General features: G+C 40.1%; 1 protein-coding gene across 1 annotated transcript in view; it reads left to right on the top strand.

The window, feature by feature from the left end:
• Positions 1-22,108, top strand: part of cdh8 (cadherin 8) — a 116,267-nt gene extending 94,159 nt beyond the window's left edge. The window contains exons 7-12 of the mRNA XM_060859595.1: positions 931-1,175; positions 8,453-8,589; positions 11,761-11,882; positions 12,567-12,678; positions 18,194-18,445; positions 18,954-22,108. Of these exons, the coding sequence (XP_060715578.1) occupies positions 931-1,175; positions 8,453-8,589; positions 11,761-11,882; positions 12,567-12,678; positions 18,194-18,445; positions 18,954-19,447 (1,362 nt within the window). The 3' untranslated portion in view covers positions 19,448-22,108. The remainder of the gene's footprint in view (positions 1-930; positions 1,176-8,452; positions 8,590-11,760; positions 11,883-12,566; positions 12,679-18,193; positions 18,446-18,953) is intronic.
• The last annotated feature ends 392 nt before the right edge of the window (positions 22,109-22,500 follow it).

Raw genomic sequence — 22,500 nt, 5'->3', positions numbered from 1 at the left:
GATTTTTGGAAAAAGCTGACGCACTTCATTTTTAATTTTTTATTAACATTTTATTATTATTATTATTATTATTATTATTATTATTATTATTATTATTATTATTATTATTTATTTATTTATTTTTATTATAATATTTTTTTTTTTTTTTTTTTTTTTATAAAAAACAAAGAGAATGTCTGAGTCTGTGAGGAAGAACGTTTAACGAAATTGAAAGCTATACGTTCTTCATTGTGCTTTGTGTATATGTAGAGAGAGAGAGAGAGAGAGAGAGAGAGAGAGAGAGAGAGAAAGTCAGTGTGATATTTTTACATGTTGGAGTAAAAAATGATGCTAAATAAATAAATCAGAATAACAACAAGCTCCTGCTCCTTTCATCACACTGACAAATATCTACATGTTCTGATAATCATTGCAAATCTTCTTCAGATTGCTTTTAGGTGATCCTTCTCCACTGGCTGCTGCCTCAGAGAAGACATTAACCATGTTAACGTCATGTATTTGTGGACCGGCGTAATTTTGTTTCCAGCAAGCACAAACATACAAATTATATTTTTGGTGATTGCTTAACAATTTGCAATGCGATTGTTGTGATTGCATTAGATTAACCTTATTTGCGGTCTCATCTAAATCCCAAACAGATGCCGTCTCACCGCACAAATTAATAACACTTCCTACGCTTCAGGTGAGCGCGCTGTTATTGCCGCTAAATATCATTTTTGTTGCTCTGCGTTATTGCGTTAGCGGCCGTGTCGTCCCTCATGCTGTGTATCGGCGTGACCTGTAGACCCTGTGAGCTCCATCCATCACTGCTGTTATACTCATTAGTGAAAACACATTTCTCTCTCTCTCTCTCTCTCTCTCTCTCTCTCTCTCTCTCTCTCTCTCTCTCTCTCTCTCTCTCTCTCTTTCTTTCTCCCCTTCACTTCTCAGCCTCTGGACTTTGAGAGTAAAAACTTTTACAACCTGACGGTTGTGGCGACCAACATTCGGCCTTCAGCAACCGGAGCCCCGTTTATGGACCAAACCACCATCAAAATCGTCGTAGAGGACGCGGACGAGCCGCCCGTCTTTACAAAGTCCACTTACGTGTTCGAGGTGCATGAAAACGCCGCCATTAACACCATCGTCGGAACCGTTACAGCTCGAGACCAGGACGCTACACGCAGCCTCGTCAGGTAAAGAACCTCAGCTCATCTGACCCACTAATCACTTCCTTTGTCAAAATCCTCAGTCACTTCCTCAGTCCAATCTAATCTAATCTAATCTAATCTAATCTAATTATTATGAAATGGTTCTATTAGAAGTGGAAGCTCCTCATTTCCTTGACTGATTTTAATATGCAGGGGATCTGATAGACACTTGGTTCGGATCGCTGAGCAAAATCTATTTCTTCAAGAAATTTGTTAATATTCCAGAGATGAAACCTAAATCACGTGACTCATGGATGCAGTATTTAGGGTTTAATCAGGATTCTTTCTAATGTTTTTAAACATGATCGCCGGAGACGCTGATGAGGTTCGGAGGAATCGGGAAGAGAGCAGCGAAATTCCGGCACTCTTTGAATTCTTCACGGATGAAAGAAATCACAAGGGCACCTTTCCTATAGGTTATATGGGCAATTTCTCAGTGTGTCTGGTGCAGCGTTTCATTAACCCTCCAGTGAGTTCCATGTTTCAGGGACAACACTCAACAGGTTATGTAATTACACTGGGAATTGGGGAAAGGAGAGAAATTGGCTGTTTTTTTCCTCTCAGAGTTCATCCAGAGTGTGCATCCTGATGATTGCTGTGTTTTTTAATTTATCCCGACGCGGGAAGTCGGACATGTCCTTATACGAAGGCGTGCTTTAATGGTAGAAAACATCTGTCTGCTGGTACTGTGTTCTCATTTTGGTGTTAATGGCGGTGTAATAACACCAGAAACATGTTTTATCTCACTGGGAGTGAAAATGAGAGTGAGTCGTACGGCTAAGGGGCGGAACGGCGCCGTCTTTAACCGCAGTTTCTGAAGTTTAACACCACAGCGATCTGAAATTCTGAATTCTGATTGGTCCATAGGAGCAGATCCGGTTTATATCAACGCATCCCTTTCTAAAATGTTAACATTTCCATAGCGACACGGATGACGGACGCTCCACATAATCAGAGTTTTATCGTTCACGTTCACGATCGTACAAAACGACACACAGCGGAATACTGTCTAATAGAATGCAAAATAAAATTTACAAAATAAATTCGATGAAAAAATCTGTACAGAAAATAAATCAACAGAATATAAAAAACAGAACATACAAATACACTACAGAGTCTGATGATATGAATATGGTGGAATGTTGTAACGATGTAAAGTGGGCGTGTTTCAGGAGGTCTTGGAAAAAAACGCTTTCTTTCCAAAAAAGAGCAAACCTACGAAGGACAAAACAGTCATACAGGTCGATTTATTTTAGAAAACAAATAAACAACCAAAAACTACGGTTAGGGTTAGGGTTAGATTATCAAACAGGCCACGCCTACCTGATGACGCAATATCTGTTACGCTGTTCTGAAATCCCTGGAAATCTCTGAAAGTGCCTGAGTGAAGAAAGGAGTCTCCGGTGTCAGAGTTTTGTAAGGAGACGATGCTCTAACTTATTCTTCAGGGTTTGGTAGATTCTCTGTGACATAAGCAGTAAAAAGTAGTTTCGGTTTCTTTACACTTCCTGGAGGCTTGTGTTTGATATCCAAACACCATCAGAGACACAGAACTACAAATCTTTCAACTTGTAAATCTTTCTTAAAGAGTTAAACAACAAGGTTTATATATATATATATATATATAAAACTCATAAAATAGCTAAAGAAATTTGCATAAATGTTTATTGATGGAATTTAACAGCTTTGCTTTGCACTTGTTATGTCAGGCTCGTAGTATTTTTTCCTATTCTTATCTTTGGTAATCAAAATACATTACACACACACACACACACACACACACACACACGCACACACACACACACACACAAACACACGTTTTCCAGCTAGAGGCCACAAACATTTATAAAACAATATAAATATGTCAGTCTTTTTTCGGACTGATTTTGTTCCTGTATTTAAAACTCAAAGAATGTAAAAGAAGAAAAAAGACAATCCCATCATGCATCTTGACAGTGTTAAACTACCTCTTGCACGCTTACGTCGCCCGCGTGAAAAGGTTTCTCGATGACGATGCTGATTGCATTTGCCAAGCGGCGGCGTGTTCCATTGTGTCCCTGCACCGATTTTTTTATTTGTAAGATGAATTACTTCTATCCTGAGGCCATCAAGTAAATTATGTTTGGCAAAACCTGATCAAGCCCACTTCGGCATCCAGAAATACATTATGTTTTCCAATATTTCACAGAGGCTGCCGGATCCTTAAGTGAATTTTGAGGCATAAAGTGGCAAAGTCACTTTCCCGCCCGACTACCGGCACAGATAATGTCATTTAAAGGTAAAAGGCACTTTGCAAATGGAAGAGCAGAAAAAAGAGAAGTGGCAGACTAACACATCCTTACGCCTTCAGTTGGGTTTGAGCACAGATTCTCTTGTACTCCTTCAAATCAAATCAAATCAAATCAATCTCTCTCTCTCTCCGTCTCTGTCTCTCGTTCCTTCTCCTTCTCCTTCTTCACTGTTTTTTTTTTTCTCTAACTCCTCATCTCGATTTTTTTTTCGTCTTTTTTTGGTTTGTTTTGTTTTCCCTCTCATACACTCATGACCTTCTTCCTTCTTTTTTTCTCGTCTCCATTCCCACAAAAAGCCCAAAGCTATACTTAATGCACTGAAGCGTAAGACATTGCAGGTAGACTTGGTCGAAACAGAGCTGCATTTTCCTGTCGATTGTTTTGCTCGAAGCCGCGAAGACGTCAAACGCACTCTGGAGGAAATAATTAAATAAATAAATAAATCGAAGACGGACCAAAACAAAAAGTCCGTGTCCACTTTTCGTCTTTCCTAACATTCGCACGTGCGCAAGGTGATTCGGCTCGTTAGGATGGGTTTCAAATCGACTGGATATGTTTTAATACCTCGTCCTCGTTTATTGTGTGATGTTCGCATGTGCAGGCCTGCAGCAGTGTGGAATAAAGTGTGCATCTGTGACCCTCCCTGAGGAATAACTGACCTAATAACAAAAGCAAACGATACACACGCCACAAACCGCCAGACACACACTCTCCCTCAATCTTCCCCTTCTGCCCTGGATCGAGAGAGTGAGAGAGAGAGAGAGAGAGAGACAGAGAGAGACAGAGAGAGAGAGAGAGAGAGAGAGAGAGACAGAGAGAGAGAGAGGCAGAGAGAGAGAGAGAGAGAGACAGAGAGAGAGAGAGAGAGAGAGAGAGAGAGAGAGAGAGAGAGAGAGAAATAGAGACAGAGAGAGAGACAGAGACAAAGAGAGACAGAGAGAGAGAGAGAGAGAGAGAGACAGAGAGAGAGAGAGGCAGAGAGAGAGAGAGAGAGAGAGAGAGAGAGAGAGAGAGAGAGAGAGAGAGAGAGAGAGAGAATAACATCATGTCACATGCAGCTTTGATCTCACTCTCTTATTGCTTTAATGCCCTGGTTTCACAGCTGCATTTAATTTTCTGTAAATGAGTTTAAATGATAATTTCACGATAAACTGATGAACGCTTCTCTTTTCGTACGGTTCCATATGTGCACGCTGAACATCATCATACACCTTCTTCATCATCTAAACATCTCTCCTTCCAGTCTCCGTCTTATCTCCCAAACCTCTTAAATCGCTTCATTTCCTGGATTGCACTCTTACAAACGACCCTCTTCGTCTGTTCCTTTGGGAACCCAACAGAGTAGAACCCTTTTACAAGGTCCTTGAAGAGCCCTTGAAAGAAACTGTGTGTTTTTTTTCTTTACTTTAAAAGTGTACCAAGTAACAAAAAGTGAAACTGACTTCTGAGAGTCTAGATATTTAGAAGAAGGAGCATAAATATTGAGCAACAATGTGGGTACGATTTGTGAATAAAAAGGTTCTTCGTTAGTTCTTTAGGGACTCAGATGTTAGTTAAGAGTTTTTAACTATAAAAATAATAAAAAGAAAATAAAAAACTTTAAAATAATGCAATAATTCTTTCAATAATTCTTTGTGTGTGTGTGTGTGTGTTAGTAAAGGGTTGTCTATAAAGAAGGTTTACACTACAAGTTCTTTGGAACAGTCTCCAGGATGGATGGATGGATGGATGGATGGATGGATAGATGGTTGGGTTGATGGATGGATGGATGGATGGATGGATGGTTGGGTTGATGGATGGATGGATGGATGGATGGTTGGGTTAATGGATGGATGGATGGATGGTTGGGTTGATGAATGGATGGATCCTGCTTTTAGTGTAATGTTTTCTATAAATTTCTTATTAAATAATAGTTATACAGAAAAACCCTCATTATGCTCTGAATGTGCTCATCAGGACTCCGCCCCCTGCTTTTCATTGGTTTCTTGTTCACCTGTTTTTTAGTAACCTTCAGTTTCATTGGTCATCTCATGGTGAAGTCTTATTCTACTTTTCTTTTTACCTTTTTGATTATGTGCCTTGTCGTGTTGTGTCGTGTTGTGTCGTGTTGTGTTGTCTTGTGTTGTCTTGTGTTGTGTTGTCTTGTGTTGTGTTGTCTTGTGTTGTGTTGTCTTGTGTTGTCAGCCTCTTCTCAGACCTTCCTGTAGGATGTAGAACCTTTAACGTGTCTCCTATACCAACATTAATATATGTTAAAAGGGCAGGAAGGAAAAGTGGTAAGAAAGTGGAAATCCTGATGAGACCCTGAAGAAAAATCAGTGTAGATAAAAGTTCTAGCACCAAACTGGACACCACAAAATATTTCCAACAGCTTCAGAAGAAGAAGAAGCGTCTCCTGCTGTAGAGGTGGAGTTCTTTATCACAGCATCAGCAGAAATGGAGGAAAGATGAGAGTGAGGGTTAATCTGCATGAAGATCTTTAGGTCTGAGCAACCAGAGGAGAAGAGTAACCACAGGACGTACTGTAAACAAAAAAGAAAGAAAGAAAGAAAGAAAGAAAGAAAGAAAGAAAGACCAATTATTAAAACACAATGGCAGTGACACAGATCTGGTGTCTTTCTCCTCAGTGAAATCTACAACCTCTAAAAACATTGGGGCTGTTTTAATGATGCTGCTGGAAGTCTGGAGGATTTTCGTGCTGTGAATCAAACAGCAGATTTGACCTCTTTATATCGGTTCATCCTGTGTGTGGTTTCATGACGAAATGCAGTGCAAACATTTCTAAATAACTCCACTTTGTCCCGTCTACCAGCTTGCTCCCGTTCTACGACACATCTGTAAAGCAGAAATATAAAGTGGTGGCAATAACAACAACTACATTCATAATGATGGAGGAAAAAAATAAAAACCACGAGTGATAAAAAGCCACTAAGTGAGCCGGTCTCGTTGCAGATATTAAGCCTAATTAAGCATTTCGCTTCATCTTTAAAGACCTATTACTTTGCTTCGCTTTGTTTTCAGCTGTAGATAGCAGCGGCTCCGAGACGACTTTAATGGATTCGTTTAATCATGCAGTCTAGACTCCAGCTTTGAAATCTGACCTCCATCTCACAATTAAACATGAGCACCAGGCAGATTTCAGCACAAATGTGTGTAAGCTGCTGTTTAGTGATATTTACAAAGTTGACACGAGTCTCCATTTTTTTCTTTCTTTCTTTCTTCTCTTTTTTTTTACCCCACCATCTCTAGACACCCACCCACAGCCTGTCCTGATTTCTCCCACAGTACCGTGTGTACTTTTGTCAGTTTGATTGACGTGTAGCAGAACATTTCAGGCTCTGTCTCTCGGTGATACGTGAAAACTGTCAGAGCCTGACTGAAAACCACTCAGCCACCTGCAGAACGCTCCCAGGTGTGTGTGTGTGTGTGTGTGTGTGTGTGTGTGTGTGTGTGTGTGTGTGTGTGGATTTCTTGACCGAAGCATTCAGCCTCGAAGGTATCGCAGTGTCACGGTTAAACGCATGCACACTTATGTGATGATATATCGGTGTCATAACGCTAGTTCCGTAAGATTAGAGCAAAAGATCTTTGAATCCAGAAGTACAATAAAACTCCTGGCCACGCCCTGTGGCCACGCCCCCATTCCCCATGAGCTGATTGACAGCTGTAAATTCAGATACTTTACAATTAATGAATTCATTACACCCTCTTGGAGACATTTCCATATACGGACATTTCTTCCTGTGGCACACATAAGGTTGTTTGCACTTTAAGCCACGCCCACATAGGCATGCAAACATAAGCTATTTAACTATTTAACTAATAATTAGCTAGATAGAAAATGAGCAAAGTCAATTGACTTTGCTAATTTTCTAAATTAAATTATTTATATATATATATATATATATATATATATATATATAGAGAGAGAGAGAGAGAGAGAGAGAGAGATTCAAAGCAGGCCAAATGTGGGGCAAATATAATTTTAAAGACAAACCAATTTCTGTTCATTAAGCCACGCCCACATTCTTAAGTACTAGCAATGTTATTAACCCACTAGCAAAGTGAAATATTAGCTATAATTGGATGAAGTTAAACGTGCTTATGGTTATTGATTTCTAGCTATTAGTAAACTAGCATTTACATGACTATTTATATGGGGGTGTGGCTTAAAGGTCCATATATGCTCATGACAGAAAATGGCTCATTTATTTCATGCCAACGCTCTAATTTCGTCGTCGAGTAAAGAAACGTAGCCAAGTTTTTTTTTTGTTTTTTTTTTTTTGCTAGCTTGGAAGCTAATCACTAGGAAACTGTCTTGTATTTGCATGTCTGTATGTGGGCGTGGTTTAAAGAACAAAAGCAATATTGGTGTCATTGTTAATAACATCACCTTTGTTCCAAATAAAGACCTTAAAAGTAAATACCATAAATTTAAATCCATATATATATGATATTGGAACATATAAATGCTCTATTTATCCTCTTTTGGAAACATAGCTAAGTTTATATTCTTTTTTTTTTTTTTTTTTAAAGATACTCGCTGTTTATTTCCTCGAATCAGCAGAACGAAAGGAATCGACTCTGTGACGCAGCGTTTTAAATGTTCATTCCATCCTGCTGTAAGTTTAGTGTGGAATCACGCCACGAGGCGGTGCAGGTAATAATAACTCAAATTAATGTGTTTCCATGATGACATGCAGTGCAAAACATTTCAGATGTCATCCCTGCTGCGGCGTTAATGTCCATCCCCACCATCACTCATCCTCAGAGCGGATTATTAAAGCCCTGCTGATTTTACCATATTCTAACCTACAGGAATCGGCTGATGGATAGCAGGGCATTAAGTGAAGCGTGTGTGCCGCGCCTTTATTTGGTTAGACGTGAAGTGAATGCACATTTCATTTAGCGCTCTGCTCTTTTTCTCTCCCCTCTCTCTCTCTCTCTCTCTCTCTCTCTCTCTCCTGAAAGGTACTCGATCGATCGGCACACAGATCTGGAGAGACAGTTCAATATCCACGTGGACGATGGGAAGATCACGTTAGCCAAACCGCTGGACCGAGAGAGCGATACGTGGCACAACATCACCGTGACGGCTACAGAAGTCCGTAAGTGACATTTTAATCTAATAAATGAATAATTAAATAAGCACAGAAATGAATTGCAGTAGCAATGCTGCCACGTCGTCACGGTGACAGCCGTAAACAGACACCGTGCTATTAGATGGATAGATAAATAAATAAATTAACAGATTATTAAATAAATAAATAAATAAATAGATAAATAAATAAATAAATAAATAAATAAATAAATAAATAAATCATCACTGATTTTAATTACAGCAGCATTGTCAGATTATCACGGCGACGGCTTAGCGGTCCAACAGACATCTCGTTAATATAAAAATGTTTAAGTTGTTTTTAATTTACACATAAAATACATCAATACACGACAATAACCGGTTCCTCTGTGACGGAAGCTACATATAAATAAGCACAAAGAATGACAGGAATGTCTTCATCTTCTAAATCATTTGTTTGAATAAAATAAATGAATTGAATAATTAGCTTTGTTTAAGAAATGCTTTGTAAATGTAAACACAGAGAAACAAGACATATTTATATCTCTGTAACATCGACGTAAATGTAACGCAAACGCCGTCAGACTGAACCTCAGCACTGCTCAGCACGTTAATAATACACAGTGACCAAACCTTGCATGGGATCTTCTTAGTTTCATCTGAGACTTGGAGAACATGACACCAAATACAGCTCATAGGAGGAGAAAAGCCTTGAAATCAGGAAGCCACAAAGAGACTAAGACCTGAAGCCACAAAGACACGAAGCCCAAGTCAAGAAGCCTAGAGGACAAAAAGCCACGAAGACAAGAAGCCTTGAAGACACAAAGATCTGAAGCCTCAAAGTCAAGAAGCCTTGAAGACATGAAAAGATGAAGACCTGAAAGCTTGAAGACCTGAATCCACACCACCACCCCACACCCCCACACACGTGTAGAACGTTAGTTCTGTTCAGAACATAAAGCAGGACCGGATCTGTGTGATAGAACACTAATGAACATCTGACGGCATTGAGGAACGATTATACCGATTACGTCGTGTCTCACACACACGCAGATTAAACAATGCTCCGTACAATTAACAGCAGATCCCCAGTGCAGAGCTTTTAATGTCTCGTGTTCCTCAGCGACAACGGAAGACATTTTAACACGGTGCGTTTCCGCAGATACGACGCAGCTCACGTCCACACCGACACAAAAACACCCGAACACGACGCGAGCACAAAGCCGATTTCTGACGCCGACCTCGTCTTCCTTTTCGTTTGGAGTAGAAGAAGATTTACACAGATGTTAAATATTTCAAGACAAATTCCTGCACAAAAAATCGACACAGAATCACAATCTTGTTTTTATTAATAATATATTTGTGCTAATTGTAATAATTACATTTAGTTAGAATTAGATAAATGCAGCTTTTTAAAAAAAAAAGAAAATTATTATAAATATTGTCTTTTATATGTAGTTTATACAGTTGTTATATTTTAAAGACCAAAAATGTCAATTTATTTTATTTTATAGTTTTTTTGTTGTTGTTGACGGCGACCTACTGAACAAATTCATTTAATTAATTAAAGTTTTGGCAAATTGGTATTTTTTTTTATTATTATTATTTTAATACTATTATTCTTTTGGTTTAGTGAAGTGACGTCACGTGACGTGACATACGGCTAAGTACGGTGACCCATACTCAGAATTCGTTCTCTGCATTTAACCCATCCAAAATGCACACACACACACACAGCAGTGAACACACACACACACCATGAACACACACCCGGAGCAGTGGGCAGCCATTTATTCTGCAGCGCCCAGGGAGCAGTTGGTGGGGTTCGGTGCCTTGCTCAAGGGCACTCTCTAACCGTTAGGCCACGACACGACAGTGTAACAGAACATTCATTAAACAGGTTACTTCATGTTGTCACTTACATTATAGCAGCTATAAACACACGTTCCCTCCAAACACGTTCCCTCTTTATTCTCTCTTTAATCTTTCATTTGAAGTTAATTGGACAAAAACAGTTAAAGTTCCAGCTTCACGTCTGACTGTTACGAAGCTCTGACACTGAAGACTTCTTCACCACATGACACACAAACTCATTTCTCCTTCACGTCATCAGCGATCACACTTATGCACTGCACTTTAGAGAGTTGAGACAAAATAAAACGGGATCATTATGAAGAAACTTTCTGTGCGATTAAATCCAGTCATGTTCTAAAGAAAGGTTCGTTTGCGTTGTGGAAGTCGCATTGTTAACACGTTCTTTCATTTGTTTGACATTTAAAGCTTGATGATTCCCGGCTAATTCCACTTAGACGCTGCTGGTAATTTAGCGTGCTTTATTATCTCGGGTCTCAAGAAACAGTTGTGAAAGCAGCTATAGGCACGCCAAAGGCCAACGGCAAATGATAATTGCGATAAAAGTCAGTGGGTGCAACACTGATTAAATCCAATCATTTACAGGATCCTCAGAAGGGACTTTAAATTAGCAGCGATAAAGGAATAATTCTAATAAAGAAAAACTAATCTAATTAAACTGTCTTTAATTTTCTTCTTAGACTTCAGTTACCACCATTTCATAAATATTCATAGTTTTTACCCTTATGTATAAAACATATGTGTGTGTGTCTGTGTGTGTGTGGGGGGGGTTATGAAAAAATACATCCATCCATCTTCTACCGCTTATCCGAACTACCTCGGGTCACGGGGAGCCTGTGCCTATCTCAGGCATCATCGGGCATCAAGGCAGGATACACCCTGGACGGAGTGCCAACCCATCACAGGGCACACACACACACACACTCTCATTCACTCACACAATCACACACTACGGACAATTTTCCAGAGATGCCAATCTACCATGCATGTCTTTGGACCGGGGGAGGAAACCGGAGTACCCGGAGGAAACCCCCGAGGCACGGGGAGAACATGCAAACTCCACACACACAAGGCGGAGGCGGGAATCGAACCCCCAACCCTGGTGGTCTGAGGCGAACGTGTTAACCACTAAGCTAAGCTGACCTTTCGCTTATTCACCACTAAACTGAAAAAAGTTTGTTTTAAACCACAGCACTGAGGTTTATGTTGGGAGTAAAACTCTATACCTACCAGATTAGCATCATGTTTTCCCCTTAACCGCAGACGTGCATCGTATTACTAAGGGATTCTTCTGATCTCTGTTTTAATTCCTGGTGTGCTGTCGTAGGGAACCACAGTCAGATCTCCAGAGCGATCGTGGCGATCCGAGTGCTGGATATAAACGACAACGCTCCTGAATTCCCCACAGAATACGAAGCCTTTCTCTGTGAAAACGGCAAACCCGGTCAGGTACGATATCGTCTGTACTACACCGTTTCGTTTGGCTTGATGTTTTTAATTCACTTGGTTTATTCAAAGAGTTTTAATTTGACAGGATTAAAGGTTAAAGGTAAAAGTAAACTGGAGTTATGAAGCTAATACCAGTGTTCATGAGGTCATAATGTCCTTCTCCACATTGCACAGTTAGAGACTTAACTAAATACTGTTATCCAAAAACGATACCCATCCATTCATCCATCTGTGGACTGAAAGGTCCAGTTTGGTTCCTGAGTGGTCCACCTAGCAAGGTAAAGGCAGAAAGAGAACATGTAGGATGTTGAATGTCTCAGCATCAGGTTCAGGTCCTTTACAGCATTCTTTAGTATGGTTTCCATGACCCCCACACCCTCACGCTGGGGAACTCGCTTTCTCCATCCACTGTAAGGGTTTTCTGTTCTGTGAGATAACAAGGACAAGCTTTTTGTCAGGTTCCTCACTGTGAATGAACCGTCCATCATGAAGAGAAACGGTTTGTGCTGAACCTCACTGGCAGATTCATGGCCGGAGAAGGACGAGGGGGAAATGTGAGAATGACAGCATGTGGTGCGGTCTCCAGTTCCACCAGTGAACTGCATCCTGTATGTGCCGCTGTCTTTATGAGTGACAACTCACCTGTGTGTGTGTGTGTGTGTGTGTGTGTGTGTGTGTGTACAGGTGATCCAGACCATCAGCGCTGTGGACAAAGACAATCCAGCTCAAGGACACACCTTTCACTACAGACTGGAGATGCCCAACAACCCCAACTTCACCATCAAGAACAACTTAGGTGAGAGAGAGAGAGAGAGAGAGAGAGAGAGAGAGAGAGAGAGAGAGAGAGAGAGAGAGAGAGAGAGAGAGAGAGAGAATGTGTGGAAAAAGACCCAGAAAAAAAGAAACAGAAGGACAAATAGAACAAGAGACCAAGTTACAGAGCTAGAGAAAGCAGGACAGAAAAGAGAGAGAAGCAAAGAGAGAGGCAGAAAAAAGAGTACAAAAGAGAAAGAGTACAAGAGACTCAGACAGTAAGGCAGATACAGAGAGAGAGATATACTGTATAGGGAGAAAGAGGCAGAGAAAAAGACAGAGAGGGACAGGTGGAAAAAGGGACTGAGACACAAAGCATGTGCATGAGAGAGAGAGAGAGAGAGAGAGAGAGAGAGAGAGAGAGAGAGAGAGAGAGAAAGAGAGAGAGAGATTTTATAGGGGAAAAAAGACCCAGAGAAAAAGACAAAGAGAATAGATGGATGGATAGATGGTTAGAGAGACCAAGAGACAGAAAAAAAAAGATAGACAAGAAAGGAAATGGAGATCAGATAAGAGCAAAACAAATAGCGACAAAGAAAGAAAGAGTGAGACAGAGAGCTGGACTGGAACATTAATCAACACCTTCTGACCAATGAGAAGTCAGAATTCTGGGTTGTAATTCCCTTTATTTTGACTCTGAGACACTGAGCTGATCCTCCAGTCTGTGGAACACAGCATGTGAAAGAAAAACTGCATTATTGTGTTGTTTGTTTTTATTCTGCACACGTGGAACTCTGAGGACTCGACAGACGGCGTACTGTGTGTGGAAGACGAGCGGCCGGTTGATCGTGTTGACCGCAGGCGAGATCTGGTGGAGTTAGTGTAGCTGAAAGCTAGCAGCTGTGTGTTAGCCTGGACGGCAGCTATTACTGTTTACTCCCCAGTGCATTGGGAAAGAAAGGAAACGAACGGCATCTGAGCCGCGTTTCATCTGAGCTCTGGAGGTTCAGCTGAGCGTCGTGATGCTACAGAGACACAGAGCTGTGACAGATGGCTCACAAGTTGTTCGCTAAATAGCGTGATTGTTTCTGTGAGCGCCGGGTCTCGTGTCATTTAACAGGAAGACGGCAACGTGTAGGTTACACGCAGAAAAACCCGCTCTAGTCCAAAAAGCCCTGAGGTTTGAGCTTCAGGTGACAAATCATCACATCCTTCCATCTGTCTGGAAAGACGACAGCTTCAAAAGATTCCCATCAAAACCAGAAGGAAAAAAAAAGGTTTACTAATAAATACAGAGACAAAGAAAGGTTTTAAACTTCTCCTCTCCCCTCTCAAAAAGAAGATGGTTCTTCTCTAAACCCTCCGTCTCTTACCACAAAGAAGAAAACATCTCAGCTGAAAGAAAAAAGAGATAAAAAATGAAATTTCCCCATCGATAAGGAAGAATGATGGAAGTTTCATCCCTCAGAAATAAGACATTCCATCTGAAGTGAAGGAAAAAGGGACATCAGAAGACAGACAGACTCTTCACCTGTAAAGAAGGAAAAAGTTCGTAAAAGAGGAGAAAATCGTCGTTTGTGTCTGAACAATGAAAGAAAATGAATCAAAAATTCCAAAAAGAAAAGAAAGACAGCAGAATACTAAAAGAAAAGGGGAAAGGAAGAGGAAGAGAAACGTTCCACTCTTAAAGGTGGGGTCTCCGTTGTTTGAAAGCCAATGTTGACATATAAAATCACCAAAACAAACACGCCCCTAACCCAAATGGGTCCCACCCCTGTATCGATAGCTCCGCCCACACATACGTACGTAACCCGGGCGACTAATGGAAAGAAACGTGTCTTTATCATAGCTGAAGTGAAGAACAATACAATTGTAGATAAACAAACAAGCAAAAATGACACACAAGCATAATCATGTAAAGGACAAAGGCATATATTAGTTCTGTGTAACAAAACAAAACCAACGTTACTCACCTATCGAGAAGGAAAAAAGCACCTCGGCGTCTTAAGTAAAGTTGGTCACATATTCACAGATTGGAGTTTCCCGAGTCAATAACTCCTGAGCTAAACACTGTTACTACACAAAACACGGTTGTAGCTGCGTCTCTACATTACTACGATAGAAAAGAGGTGTTATTTGTGTAGTAACAGTGTTTAGCTCAGGAGTTATTGACTCAGGAAACTCCAATCTGTGAATATGTGACCAACTTCCTGCTCCTTCAGTTCTCTCCAGCGCTGGAAAGCTGATCCTATATTAACACGTCCTACTTCTTACCTTATCGTAAGTCTTTCTTCTCTTTCTTTCTTTGTTTTTATCCTCCATGTCAATGTTAAAACCGCTTTCTGCTAATGTCAAACACGCGCACTGAACACTCTCTCCGCCCATATTGACAAGACACGCCCCTTTCTGCTCATTGGCTACACGTTAGTTTTGTTTTTGTTTTGTTTGTCGTCCCGACTGAAGCGTTTCTCAAACAATGCAGACCCCACCTTTAATAAAGAGAAAAGGAAGCTTCATTCCAAAAAAAGTAGAACATTAAAAATTTTTAAAGGAAAAGAAGAAAATCAGACACTTCAAACTTCCTCAAAATAACCGTTAAAAAAATAACTAAAGAAATAAAATTACAGAGTTGAGGTTTCTTTTTAAAGTAAAGGTAAACAACATTTTTCTGGAAATTTCTCTCAGGAAAACATTCTCTTATAAACCTCTGACCAAAGAGGACAAAGAGGAAGCTTAGTGTCCTTACAGAGAAAAATAAAATAAACTTATTTCCTGCCGAAAAAGAAAATAGAAAATGTAAAATCTGTGTTTTTCAGGAGAGAAAACAAAGCTTGAGTCCAGGGACTTTTTTCATGTCAGGCGCATTATGAAGAACTTGACCTTTGACCTCGCACTTCAATACAGCATTGATTGAGAATAGAGCAGACGGCAGTGATTTCCTGTTTCATTCAGCTCTCAAATCCTGGGAAAGTTTAATAACGCTCTGCTTCACTGAGGCCAAAGGTACTGATTAGATAACGCTTAAAACTGTAATTACTAGGTGAGGAATAATTACAGTGTAGATACACGCAGTATTATTACTGAAGATCACGAGGACACCGAGAGCAGAAATCAACCAGGAGGAAAAAAAAACCCACCAGGTCACAGATTCAGCGTCGGATCAGAACCTGAGACAGGAACAATACGACGGAATATTATCATGAAAATGTGTAAAGATTTGAAGATGTGGAAGAGCAACGAGGTGGTTGTGTGTGGTGTTGAGATCAGACCAGAGAACATAAAGATGCAGATCCTCAGAGCAGCAGATGAACGTTTCCTACAGGCGAGTTTTCAGAGTTGAAAAGGAGAAAAAAAAATCTTTCTTTCCAAAGGTCATTTAGTGTCTGAGTGTGTTGAAGAGCAGATGTAAGGTCAGCGTTTTTTTTTAACCGTGAGCCACAGGCCTTAAGGGCCCCCAGGGGTTTGTGGTAAAAATGGTCAAAGATAGATATCAATGAGGTGGAACATGACAGTCAGCTTGAAGGAGTGAAAACGAGGCTGGACGAATAAGAGGAGCTGAATAATGCTCATAAATAATCATTATTGTTTATTATAATCTATTAGGAGTGTGAGAGGTGGTATACACTTCGGCTTTCTACAAAGAGAAAGAGACTAATGGAAGCAGAAGAAGAAGAAGAGGAAGAAGAAGAAGAAGAAGAAGAAGAAGAAGATCACTGATGCTGGAGACTCCTTCCTTACACATGCTAACTAAACATCTCATTAGAGAAAACGTCACCATAGCAACATGAACGACTTCACATATTTATTTTCTATTTGTTAACATATGGAGCGTCCAGCGGATCAGTCCCTGTTGCCATAGTAACGAAAACAAATCTGTGCTTTTCAGACGTTTCTACCGTCAGTAAAGAAACAGGGCATAAAATGCACTAATTGTGAAAAGAAAAATAAACGGAGACGTCAGCATACGGACATACAAGCCTGGAAATAAATAAAGCCGACCGTAAAAACGTCTTCTGGAAGAAAGGAAGCGGAGATTAGCTGCTGCTCTTCTCTTAGAAGAAGAAAAGAATATTACGATGAGCAATTTTTCTTCCTTCTTCCTTTACGGAAAACAATAAAGCAGAAAATGCTCCTGTAATTAAAATGATAAAGTGACAGAAAGTATTTGAAAAAAAGAATTGCTTTGTGATATTAGTCACACACCAAAATCGTCACCTTTGTATTTTTTCATTAACGTGTTTATTAACTTAAACGATATCTGAGCCGTTCGGCGAATCGGTGCCGCAGGAGACGTCGCTTCGGGACGCACTTTGTTTTCACATAAAGGCGATGTGTTTGAGACCCGAGGAAGCCTTTCATGATGAAAAAAGTCATTTCCGGAGCTCATTTATTCCACTCATCGCTGCATTATATCCACCTTCACGCCAGCTCCAAGCTTTCATCTTCACACCTGCTCTATCCAGGTTCTCGCTCTCATGAACTTCCGGAACGTTTGAGACTATTAGACAATTAGAAACCCGTTTGTGGTCTGCAGGAGATTCTCACAGGAGAATAAAGTACAAATATGAAGCGAAGAGACGATGAAGAAGTAGATAACGAACACCGAGACGCTCAGAAGAAAGCGGAGAACTTTATTCCTTCACTCAACACATTTCCACAAGGATCAGAGTTTTATTGTTCTGCCTCCAGCAAATATTTCACAAAAACACTGAGAACAAATCTCATTTATTTACTTTTTTTAAGCCTCCTTCTGGGTTTTCTACTTTGTAATGTTCTACAATGTTCTTCCAGGTTCCCATCTGATTTTAGGGCAATTTATCAACATATCCAAACGTCTGGCCCTCAGAAGTACTTCTGTGATGAACTCGAAGTGTGTACACCTTAAATTAGCTAGCGTTAGCAGAGAAAATGACAAAATCTTACTGTCAGACATCCTGTCATGTTAGCTCATTATAGTTAGCATGCTTGACATGAGCTTCACATTAGCTAGCTAGTTACTGTTCCCTATTCACATTATAAACATTTTATAAAAATGATTTAAAAATCCTTCTGTCATGCTGTCAAGAGCATTTCTATGAGCTTGTACACTAGGTTTATAAGTCAAAATTCTGTATATTAAAAATAGAATTTTAAAAATCCTGTCTCAGATTATTTTAGTTTATTGGATCTAGCTAACGTTAAGAGTGACCATTATGAGCGTTATTCGTTTGTATAAAAATGAATATGGATAAAAATACTGTCAAGTTTGCACACGTTAGGTACTTAATTAGTTAGAAAGAAATCATGTAAGACTTCAGTTTCTCCCAGGAAAATGTGTCAACTCACTTTTTGTAAACTAGCCAGTGATTGTTTCTGAATATTTTCTGAATAAATGAAGAATTTTTCAAATGTTTTCAGAAATCCTTTTACGCTAGCGAGCTAAGAAACTAATTCTTGTTAAATAAAGACTCTTGAAAAATCCTGAATTTTTCCCAAACAGTAAAAATGCATATGAAATATAATCATGTAAACGGCTAATAGTAATATAATATTTATTATTATTATTATTTTTTACTCAGACAATTCCATCAGCATCCTGGCGAAGCACGACTCGTTCCGTCGGCAGAAACAGGAAGTATACCTGCTGCCCATTGTGGTGAGCGACGACGGAAATCCGCCCATGAGCAGCACCAATACGCTGAGCATCCGAGTGTGCGGCTGCAGTAAAGACGGCGTGGTTCAGTCGTGTAACGTGGAGGCCTTCGTCCTGCCCATCGGCCTCAGCATGGGGGCGCTGATCGCCATCCTCGCCTGCATCATCTTACTGCTCGGTAGCAGCTTTTAAAATTCCTGGATTATGTGGAATGATGTACTCGCTGAAATTTTAGAAGTTTTCTTTCACAAGCATTAACATGACAGTAAAATCCCAAAGGGGAGCTGGTTAGCAGCTACGTCACTAATGTTCAATTATCTGTATCAGTTCTCTGTATATGTTCATTCAGTTCATTTTGATAAACATGGTGGAACATTTGGGAAATATTTGTCTACAATAACTGTGTTTGCAGCTAAAATGTAGAGAACCATAAAAGGTTTGTTGTGAAAAAGAGTTCTTAATTAAAAACACCAAAGAAAACCTTGAACAATCTAAAGAACATGTATTCTCGAAAATAATACGCTAACATTAACTGCTTAGAGGCCATCAGAGTTCGTCCTGGGAGAAAAAATTAATAGTCATTTATTTATTTTAATTCCATCCCTGAAGTATTTAGTAAATGCAGTAAATATTGTATCTCAGTAATGAGTTTAATTCATTTAAATCTGGTTTGTTAATTGTTCCAGTGATCGTGGTTCTGTTTGTGACTCTGCGGCGGCACAAAAGCGAACCTCTGATCATCAAAGACGAGGAAGACGTTCGCGAGAACATCATCACGTATGATGACGAGGGTGGCGGTGAGGAGGACACGGAGGCGTTCGACATCGCCACGCTACAGAACCCCGACGGCATCAACGGCTTCCTGCCTCGCAAAGACATCAAACCCGAGCTGAGCTACAGCGTCCGCGCCGGACTCAGACCTGCCGCCAACGGCGTCGACATCGACGAGTTCATTAACGTCCGGCTCCACGAAGCCGATAACGACCCCACGGCACCGCCGTATGACTCCATCCAGATCTACGGCTATGAAGGGCGAGGATCCATGGCTGGGTCTTTGAGCTCGCTGGAAACTTCGTCGTCAGATTCGGACCAGAATTTCGATTATCTCAGAGAGTGGGGTCCGCGGTTTAGGAGACTCGGAGAGCTGTACTCTGTCGGTGAGAGCGACAAAGAAACTTGAGGCATTACTGTTTTTTTCACCCTCATGACTTTTGCATTATGGTGCTCGCCAGATCATGATTAAAACTCATCTGTTTCAAAATGGCGGGAAACTTTCTTGTTTTGTTTTTGAAAACTGTTAGAGACAAGCATACTAGGGTCGGTCATCCACATCCCAGTGTGTAACGGGGCTGAACTTCACCACCACAGTGTCTGTCGTAGGAGGTCACTGATTCTTGTGGAGTCTTTTAGATTAAGTGTTTTTGGCTCGTCGTTTGTTCACAGTGACCACCGGAAACAAAGGTCACCTCGAGTGAAAGGACAATGTTTCAGAGATGTGGATGAACTTCTGAGGCCTCAAAATGGTGCCGCACGTCTCCTTAACGTCATCCAGCCAATCAGAGGAAGAAGGAACCTTACAAAATCGACTACAAAGCAATATATGGTCTACTATGTTGAATGTATGTGTGTATGTTTAAAGGTGAGATAAGTGTACAATATTGGCTTTAATAGATATTAGTTGAGATAGCATTTGATACCGAGTGGCCGGATTTCCTGAAAAGCCTCGTGGCTTGCTTTATACACCCCGTTTGTATTCGCGCTCTTAGTGTGTTTCACACTCGAACATTAGTAGCCTATAACAGACTGAAGACAAGAAGAGAAATGTAGAAACAACGAGGCCTTCTTTTTACAGAAGCAAACATTAAATACAGTTGTATTTAAACATTTTTTTGGAAACATCAATCGTGTTTACTTCATTAGCGTAGTATGATTTATAAATACAGTATATGAATATTCATTGTCTGTTTTGTGCTGCGGGTATAAAAATATGGTGTCATTTCAGTTACTCTTTTTCTGCTTTGCTTCAATCGTCACCAGAAAGCTCTTTTTTTTTGTAAACGCTGATATCAGTTCTGCAGTCCATCCTGTTTACACCTGGTCACTTCATGCTTCTCTCTTTGAGGACCAGCATTATATCTACATCTCAGCATATCCGTAGATCTGTGCACAAACGGCGTATCGACGTATCGTTGCATAACTCAAACTTGAACAGTGTGTCACAAATGACACCTCTTTCAGTATAACAGGTGACAGTTCAAACCCTTACAGTACCAATGCAATGCTTCATAACAGAAAACCCCTACAAGATACTGCATGAAATCGTTATGTCATGGCTGAAATCCCCTCTCAGAATAACGTCATGACTGAAACCCTTGCTCGAGATTTTAAGTCGTGATTGAATTCCCTTCCTGTGCATTATGTCCTAACAGAAACCTGTCCCATTGTACTGTATTAAATCAGAACTGAGAGCCCACAACACTTTAAGTCCTGACTGAACCCCCTTCTTGAACATGATGTTATAACTGACACTCCACCCAGTCCATTATATCATAAATGTTGGAACACTGTTGGCTCAAGTGATTAAGGCTCTGGGTTGTTGTTTGGAGGATCAGGGTTCAAGCCTCAACACCGCCAAGCTGCCACTGTTGGGCCCTTGAGCAAGGCCCTTAACCATCTCTGTATCATGGCTGACCATGTGATCTGACCACAACCTCCAAAGTTGGGATTTGTGAAGAAGCAATTTCTCTGTAATGTAGATGTGACAAAATAAAGGCTTCTAATCTAAAAGACACTGACACGTCTGCGAATGCATTATAATATACTTTTCTATACAGCGCTAAAGCTCTGAACCCTTCATCTCAGCATCGGCTGAACCAGAACTCAAAAATGTTCCAGAACTGAAACCTTTCCTGATACGTCACTACTGACACCTCGTGCTGTACGTTAGAACATGACTGAAACCCTCCTTACACGTCACGTCAGAACTGAAAACTCTTCCTGATCCTTCACATCGTGACACACACCTTTTCTGATGTATTAGATCGGAGCTGATGTTCTCTCAATGAGTCATGACTGAAACTTGACCTTGATCAGTTCCACCATCCTTTAGAATCCTTATTGATATACAGTATTAGCTCATGACCGTAATCGTTCCTGATACGAGCTAGCTCTTTCAGAAAGTCTTTCTACTTACTACTTGCCATGTGTTACACTAATAAGAGATACCGTAGCTCCACGACAGCTAACTCTGGTACACGAGAAAGTCAGTCACGGGATAGAGGACGACCTCAGTGTCAAACGTGAGCGTGACAATCCAGTTAGAAAACGCATGAACGGATCAGGTGTAAACGGCGTCTGTGACGCTGACTGTGAGTCCACGGAGAACAGATACTGTGTGTTTATACGAATCTACTGTATACAGAGTACCAGTGATCATTCCAAGCACAAATCTCCCCCCAGACTGTTTAGCGGATCTGTGTATAACCCGCCGGTCACGTAGAAACCCATCAATCATAAACTGCAGACGTGTGTGTGTTAAGTTCCACACTGTAAGATAGAAGAGAAAAAGGAGAAGAAAAAAAAAACAGACATGTACATAGTCACTGCAGACATTCTTTAGCTTTCTTTCAGGACGTTTTGTTTCTGCACGTTAGCTCTTGGAGATCATCTGAACGGCGCTACAGCTGCCCGAGTTCCTCGCTCCGTTTCTACCCGTCCTCCATATGACGGTTTTCAGTAGAACCCAGACGATAGACTTACATGCAGATCATATTTTCTACTGTGCTTTAACGCTTATATACTTGTATGTTGAATTATTTACTCTGCGTATTGTAATCTAAGATACCCATGTATTGTTTCCTACTTTGTGAAATATATTTTTATAAATATTCATGTGGTGGGACATTTATTATATTAATACACTGTGTCACAAATATCTATAGAATTCTATTAAAATTAATTATCTATTATTAAATAAATATACAAACAAACAAATAATGCTTATTATATTACATTTACATACATATATATAATTTATATGTTTTGTTCCATGTTTTATTGCATGTTTCTTTTTATTTTTAAGATAATTACTATGCATATACTATGATTTATTTTATAATATCTATCTAAATATTACTACTACTACTACTACTACTAATAATAATAATAATAATAATAATAATAATAATTAACAGCATATCTCCTCTATGCTATAACTAACAAGCAATTTATTTG

The sequence above is a fragment of the Tachysurus vachellii genome, chromosome 23 (assembly GCF_030014155.1).
Source record: "Tachysurus vachellii isolate PV-2020 chromosome 23, HZAU_Pvac_v1, whole genome shotgun sequence".
NCBI classification, from domain to species: Eukaryota; Metazoa; Chordata; class Actinopteri; order Siluriformes; family Bagridae; genus Tachysurus; species Tachysurus vachellii.
This window is presented reverse-complemented; position numbering and strand designations above follow the sequence as displayed.